The sequence below is a fragment of the Hakea prostrata genome, chromosome 8, assembly GCF_041222555.1.
Source record: "Hakea prostrata isolate BN-2017 chromosome 8, UWA_Hpros_2, whole genome shotgun sequence".
Lineage (NCBI taxonomy): Eukaryota > Viridiplantae > Streptophyta > Magnoliopsida > Proteales > Proteaceae > Hakea > Hakea prostrata.
This window is the reverse complement of record NC_142607.1, coordinates 17,518,386-17,526,741: the sequence shown is the minus strand read 5'-3', so window position 1 is coordinate 17,526,741 and position 8,356 is coordinate 17,518,386. Positions and strand designations below refer to the sequence as shown.

Here is an 8,356-nt window from a genome sequence, read left to right as displayed (position 1 = left end):
TTACTTAATTTATGAAAATTGACTGTTTTCCTCATATTTAGTTAATAGACTTCAAATCTATATTTTTTCCTATAATTTCTCCCACATTTTTCTTCCATTATTTTTTAAGGCTTTTCTCCCACAATTTTAGCCCCTGTTTATAATTTACTTATAATTGTGTTATTGCTATAAATAATATTGATTGTGGATATCCATCACCCCACAATAGACAATACTTCCAATTGAAGATCTCAACCACCTCAGCATACAATCTTGGTGATTCACATTCCCATCTTAATTGAAGATTACAGTGATCTCAACACGCAATGTTGGCAGTCAATATTTCTATTCTATGCATCTTCTATCTTGGGCGGCAATCTATCTTTCCATATCAAGAATATCTTATTGTGTGCAAGAATCATTTATTGTATTTCCATATCAGAGTAGATGCTCCTTCTACTATAAATATGTAATGCACTCAACTGAATGAATTAGTTCTAATTGAACTCATCTTGTCTTTCTTCTTTGTATTCCATATTTTCTCTTTATTTTATAACACGTTATCAGCACGATTCTGCTCGAAATAATTGTGAACGACTCCACTCAAAGCATTGCGTTTTGAGAAGAAAGACAACATACTATGTATCATGATGTTTTCTATTCCAAAGTGAAAAGAATGATCGACCTTCTTGCGCTTTTTTATAAACAATGGAGTTTACCTTGTCCATCTTGTAATATAAGTGCATCGAGATAAAAATGTATGTATTTTATTGAATCTAAGAATCAATTAAGATATTATGTTACCTTAACAATTGAGGTTTGTCATTAACCAATAATGATTTTATTTATTTATACAGTGGTTGTTAGACTTGCACCACAAATATTGTTAAATGCACCTGAAGTTGCAATATTTGAAACTGTAAATGAGTACAGTTTTGCAGATGCACATGAAGTTGCAAGATTTGAAACTGTAAATGATACAGTTTTGCAGATGCATATAAAGTTGCAAGATCTAAAACTGTAAATGAGTACAGTTTCTGAGATGCACATGAAGTTGCAAGATTTGAAACTGTAAATGAATACAGTTCTGCGCACGTGAAGTTGCAAGATTTGAAACTGTAAATGATCAGGTTCTGTAGATGCACATGAAGTTGCAAGATTTGAAATTGTAAATAAATACAGTTTTGTAGTTTTTTAAATTAATTCTCTATTGAAATTCTGTAGAGAAAATATTATTGATGAAGACTTGCCAGCAAATTTTCAAGCTTCAAATCTGTTGTTACAATAGCAATATTGTAAAAGGAGTTTTAAGAAATACTCTGAATGATATAATGCCTATTTGTGGTTGAGTAAAATAATGGACTATTAATGAAAAGTCATGAAGCTCATCTTATTAGTTTTGCTCCATTCCCTGAAGTGAATGTAGCAATTCATGATATGTCTGAAAGAAGGCAAAATTAAAATTATGATCATGACTGTAGAAGAGGATGAGACAAAAGACGGAATAATTACCGTCATTATTATGAAAATAAATAAGAGAATAATAAGGATTTTCAATATAATAATTCAAGGAGTGAAGATAATATTTGTTACCGATGTGGTATGAAAGCCATTAGACATGTATCTATCGTACTCCACAATATTTAATTAAGCTTTGTCAAGCCTTAATTAAAGAAATAAAAATAATGTGGAGATAAATTGGATTTTCCAAAATCATGATACTTGAACAATTTTTGCCTATTAAAGTGATGATTTTGATGGCCTCACAGATACTACACATCTAAATGCTACAAACTCCTTTGAAGATAATAGTTGAAGATTTGATTATTTTAGTAGAATTCAAATAAAAATAAAAATAATATTATATTAGTTTGTAATTCTTTTTTCTTCAAATCTCATCTCATATGTTAGTTTATCTTAAATTTAATCTTTTTCCTCTATAATTTTTTTTATTGACTTTCTATATATCTTTTAATATATTTTGTTTCATTTTGATGAAGAATGTGAATATTCTCTTATATGCTGTGACGCATATTATACTGAGACAAAAATATACATATTTCTCTTATTTGATGATGTGGAAGCCAATGTTCATATAAAATCAGTAGTACAACATTGATTGGAAGTTCCGGAAGAGGTAATCTATTATTATCTGGGAGATAAAATTGACTATGAATAATTCATTATTTTATAGTAAGTCTCAAAGAAACTTATTAAGTTTCAAAGCTATTTGCCAAAATGATTATCAGATTGAGACTACATATAATGGTATAAGTAAATATCTATACAAAGGTATTAGATATTTCTCCTAATTTGTACTACACGAATATCGCATGGTTGAAACACATGCTTGGATAAATCAAGTGAACATTGATTCCAATAATTTTATTATTTGACATGACCGGTTGGACAATCCCGGATCAAGTATGATGCAAAAAATTATTGAAAATTCAATTGTCATCCATTGAAGAACTAGAAGATTCTTCAATTAAGTGAATTTTCTTGTATTGCTTGTTCTCAAGAAAAACTTATTATTAAATATTCACCAGCTAAAGTTGAGATTAAACATTCTACGTTTTTGAAATGTATAGAAGGTGAAATATATGGGCCTATTCACCCATCATGTGGATCATTCAGATAATATATGATTTTAGTAGATGCATCTATAAAGTGGTCACATGTATGTTCAATATAAACTCGCAATTTGGTGTTTGCGAGATTGTTTGCTCAAATAATGAGATTAAGAGCATAATTTATGGATTATAAGATAAAAACAGTTTGTCTTGCTGGTGAATTTACATCTCAGACTTTATGATTATTGTATAACAACTGAGATCACAGTTGAATAACCTGTTGTTTATGTTTATATCCAAAATGGTTTAGCAAAATCATTTATTAAATGTCTCCAATTAATAGCTAAACAATTGGTTATGAGAATAAAGCATCATTTGTATGCATTAGGCCAAAAGGTTGTCATAAATTCTCCCTGTTGCAATTGGCTTATGGTCAGAAGCAAAATATTTATCATCTAAAAATTTTTTTGTATTTGCGGCTTATGTTCTGATTGCTCCACCATAGCACACAAAGATGAGTTCCAAATAACGTTGGGAATATATGTTGGATATGAATCTCCTTATATAATGCAATATATTGCCAATGATAGGAGATTTATTTAATGAATTAGTTTTTCCAACATGAGGGGGAGATAATAAACAGTTGGAAAAATAGATTGATTGTATGCATTATCATTATCTCATTAGATTCTCACACTGAGCACTGTGAACTTGAAATTCGAAGGATAAATGTAATAAATATTATGAATCAACTGCCAGATTCGCTGACCTGCTAAGAGTTACTAAGTCTCATATTCCAGCTGTAAATGCTCCAATTATAATTGATGTCCCAGCAGGACAATCTATCAGTGCAAATGAAACTAAACCACATTTAAAACGTGGAAGATCAATCGGTTCCAAGGATAAAATCCTTGAAAAAAAGAAAGGAACAAATGATCAAGATGATCATAATATGGAGACAATTGATTATGAAAATCCTGAAGACATAATTTTCTATAAAACCCCAGAAGAGGTTCGAGGTACCTGAAAATAATGAAGAGATCTTGATTAGTTATGTCATTGCAGGAAAAAGATGGAACTGAAAAGATAAAGTTGTCGACAACATTTTTGCATATTATGCTATTGTTGAAATAATACAACAAGACGAGGATCTTGAATATAAATTTGTTGATGAATATAAATCAAGAAATGATTGGCCAAAATGTAGAGACGCAATTCAAGCAGAATTGAATTCGCTTGAAAATAAAAGTTTTTGGACCTGTAGTCCAACATCTGAAGGTATAAAGCCAGTATGGTACAATTGAGTTTTCTGTGAAAAATGAAATGAGAAAAAGAATGAAATCGTGATATATAAAGCTTGAATTATGGCACAAGAATATTCGCAGATGCCTGTCATTGATTACATGGAAACATGTTCTCTTGTGGTGGATGCAATCACCTTTAGATATCTTATTAATCTGGCAGTATATGAAAATTTTGATGGATATTATTACAGCCTATTTATATGGCTCACTCAAGTGTGAAATATATATGAAAATCCCTGAAGGATTGAAAATGACTGAAGCATATAAAAATTCCTAGGAAGTTTGTTCAATAAGACTTCAAAGATGATCAGGGCATATATGGTATAATCTCTTTAGTGGATATTTACTAAATGAAAAGTATAAAAATGATCCAATTTATTATTGTGCTTTTATTAAAGGATATTGATCTAATTTTAGTAAGGATATATGATGATGATTTAAATATCATCGAAACTCCTGAAGAGTTTCCAAAAGCAGTAGATTATTTGAAGAAAGTTGAAATGAAAATCTTGAAAAAACAATGTTTTGTCTTGATTTGTAAATTGAGCATTTGACGAATGAAATATTTGTTCATCAATCAACTTATATAGATAATATTTTGAAGAGATTTTATCTAGATAAAATACATCCATTAAATACCCCAATGGTTGTGAGATCGCTCAATACAAAGAAAGATTCATTTCGACCCCAAGAAAATAGTGGAAAGTTTCTTGGTCATCCATACTTAATGCAATTAGGGCATTAATATATTTTGCTAATAGTATAAGACCAGATATAACATTTTCTATAAGTGTATTAGCAAGATTTATCTCTTCTCCAATATGAAGACACTGAAATGTTATAAAACATATATTTCAGTATATTCGAGAAATTATTGATATGATATTATTTTATGAATGTGGACATTAACTTACTTGTTATACAGATGCAAGATTTTTATCTGATCTATATACAGCTAGATCTCAAACAGGCTATTTATTCACAAGTGAATGTTAGCTATTTTATATTTGGTTTAAATCAATGATACAACACATTCAGGAAGCATGCAGTTTTCTATTAGAAGAAGAGGTTTGAACAATATTATATGAAGATTATGTTGCATGCATAGCTTAATTGAAGCAAAGCTACATCAAAGGAGATAGAACAATACATATTTCACCAAAATTCTTCTTCATTCATGGTCTTCAATGAAATGGTGAAATCAATGTTCAACAAACTCGTTCAAGTGATAATTTGACAAATTTATCTATTGAGAAGTTGCATACTTCAAATCTTGAGAAGCTGGTATATGATATTAGAATGTACGTATTCAAAGATACTCAATGATGTTATCATCAGGGGGAGTAAAATACGTGCTGCACTCTTTTTCCCCTAACCAAGGTTTTATCCCACTGGGTTTTCCTGGTAAGGTTTTTAATGAGGCAGCTACCAATACGTATTATTTAGATATGTATACTCTTTTTCCTTCACTAAGATTTTTTCCCATAGGGTTTTCTCTTTGTAAGGTTTTAACGAGGTACATTATCTATTGATGGACATCCAAGGGGGGAGTGTTATAAATAATATTGATTGTGGATATCCATCACCCCACAATAGACAATACTTCCAATTGAAGATCTCAACCACCTCAGCATACAATCTTGGTGATTTACATTCCCATCTTAATTGAAGATTACAATGATCTCAACACGCAATGTTGGCAGTCAATATTTCCATTCTATGCACCTTCTATCTTGGGCGGCAATCTATCTTTCCATATCAAGAATATCTTATTGTGTGCAAGAATCATATATTGTATTTCCATATCAGAGTAGATGCTCCTTCTACTATAAATATGTAATGCACTCAACTGAATGAATTAATTCTGATTGAACTCATCTTGTCTTTCTTCTTTGTATTCTATATTTTCTCTTTATTTTATAACAGTTATCTATATTTTAGACCTCATATTAATTTATCTAAATTTTTAATGTGGACCACACATCTGAATATAATAAAGGGACCCACAGTGGGTCCCGCATTGGCCCACATAATATATATGGTGAAAAGACATTAGTGTTTGTCGGACGAAGAGGTGACTCCGCCCCCTACTTTCTTTCCTTGGTCAACTTGACGTGTGAATTTTTTTTTAAGGGTAATTTTCATCTGGACCCCCTAAGGTTTGGTCTATGTCATTTTAGTCCAAAAAAGTCGAGACTTTGCATCTGCCTCCCCTGTACTATAGAAAAAGTCAATTTAAGGACAAATTATTACTTTTTATGACTAATTTGCCCTTTCTATTTTTTATTTAAGTAAAATTTTAGCAAGATGGGTGACTTCTTTATTGATTAAATTGAGCAAAGGGGGAAATTTATGTTCTCAACAATGTGCAGGGGTTCCTCACCACTAGTTAGGAGTTACAGGTTGGAGCATTGGGATATGCAGAGATGGACACATACAGTTCGTCAATTTTGGAAAGCAGGAACTTAATGGAATATTGGATACTATGCTTTTTAGCCTATAGTTAGGCATGCATATTGCGAAAGCGAAGGGGATAAGGGTTGACGAAATTTGGACCAATCATCATCAAATTACAAAGCTCTTACCAAGCCCGTCAATAGAGAAGTGGTCTCTAGAGGAATTAACAAGGTTAATGGACTTAGTTGACACAACAAAACATGTAATTTATGTTGACTTCCCTAACCCAGTGCTCCAATTGTATTTTGAAAACTATGCTTATTTTGCAGCCACACAACTGGATATTTGTAGTAGTACATCACGTACAATATGTAGGTGCCATCAGCACTAACTATCCTTTAATTAAAGTTTTTCTTTCACAAAAAAAAAAAAATGCGCAGAGCCACATTTGGTTTCTTCTTCTATGGTGATTGCTAAACTCGTTCTTAAAGAGAACAGCCGTGGCAGCCAGAATTCCCGTCGCTACGGGCACTGAAATGCTCCTACTTGATAGAAATCAGTTCCTTTTTCCAAAACCTAACTCGGTTTTCTGTTCCTCGTCTGTCTCATCTCCAATCGTTCACCGTCCTCCCAGTGTTTTCCAGGTGAAGAAGAAGATGAGCTTGATTATTTTCTCTGTCATGGAGCAGAAGGAGTGGATAGGTAGTACTGAAGAGAACACCGATGAGTTTAATCTGATTTCAGTGCAAATTGTTGAGAGATTATCCAGAAAGAAATCGGAGCGGTTTACTTACCTGGTCGCGGCTGTCATGTCCAGTTTAGGAATCACTTCCATGGCTATTATTGCCTCTGTTTATTATAGATTCTACTGGCAAATGGAGGTTATTTCTCTCTCTCTCTCTCTCTCTCTCTCTCTCTCTCCCCATCTGGATCCAAGTGTTGGAATTTCTGGTTTCATATTAATTGTCATTGGCAGGGAGAAGAGGTTACTGTATTGAAGATGTTTGGTATATTTGCTCCAGTTGTAGGCGCTGTAGTAAGTATAATTTTCTCTTTCTCTGTCACCAAAACTCAACTCAAGTGAAGGAGGTTTTGTAGTTAATCGATCGATTTCTTGAGGGACCATTTGATAGATTCAACTAATGGTGTTGAGACTTTCAGGTGGGAATGGAATTTTGGGCTAAAAAATTTCTTATTATTGAGTAATATGAATTCATTCTAGCATTTATTTTCCCCACTTTTTGTGTGATTATGATCTTATAGCATAAAACGTGATATATCAATAGGCATGAGAATGGCTCACTCACACGAGCATTCGCCTCTAACGCTTTAGAGGCAAGCGAAGATGAGATGGATTGTGAATGACCTTTTGTAGGTCGATTCATAATCATGTTGTTGCCTCGATTCGGAATCAAGATGAGTTTCTTCATTGTGAAGAGAATCGACATGAATGTTCCCACTATTCATGTTGCCTATAGAAGCAAGGTATGAGTACTTTATGTGGCTCTGGGGTAGCAACAATAAAAAAACTCGGGTTAGGCGTAAGAGGTGCGACTAGACTAAGACATGTATGGTGTTGGGAGAGACATACGTTATATTGTGTATAGAATGGTCCACCATAGCACGTATATCATACTATGTGTGCTTAGCGATCATTATAAATGAGAGGATGGATCCCTACTCCTTTCATTGTGTGAGTCCTGGACCTTATGGTCCATTAGTGTCCTTAGTGACTTTTGACGACATCATGAAACGAGGGGTTAATGTGGCTACTTTGGGGTGTTCCCTATGATCATGATTGATTCAACCTATAGGGGTATTACTGGGAAAAGAGTCAATCCCAAGTGTAGTGATGGACTGGGGCAAAAGGAAAGGTTTGATTCAACTGCACCCTAAAAGTGTTTGTTGGCGCCAGCTGTATTTGTTGCTGTTGGAATTTATTAATATAATTAATAAATTAAATGCCCAAGGGCAAATTTGGAAACTCACTATTAGGGCGGTTACAAAATAGGGTTATATATTTTGGTAACCACTGCATAATTGAGTGTGATTGCATTACGTAAGTTTTCCAGAAACGGCATTTCCCATCTCTCTCTCTCTCTC

General features: G+C 32.8%; 1 protein-coding gene across 1 annotated transcript; it reads left to right on the top strand.

Moving 5' to 3' along the window:
• Positions 1–6,789: 6,789 nt before the first annotated feature.
• Positions 6,790–7,337, top strand: LOC149007327 (beta-carotene hydroxylase 2, chloroplastic-like). Its single transcript, XM_089167039.1, has 2 exons — positions 6,790–7,134; positions 7,230–7,337. The coding sequence occupies exons 1-2, from the start codon at positions 6,790–6,792 to the stop codon at positions 7,335–7,337; spliced, it is 453 nt and encodes a 150-aa protein (XP_089023165.1).
• The last annotated feature ends 1,019 nt before the right edge of the window (positions 7,338–8,356 follow it).

Excerpts from the sequence above, each read along its gene's own strand:
- LOC149007327 (XM_089167039.1), top strand. The coding sequence starts at position 6,790 with ATGCTCCTACTTGATAGAAATCAGTTCCTTTTTCCAAAACCTAACTCG. Across the intron at positions 7,135-7,229 it reads GATTCTACTGGCAAATGGAG|GGAGAAGAGGTTACTGTATT; the intron begins GTTATTTCTCTC and ends TGTCATTGGCAG.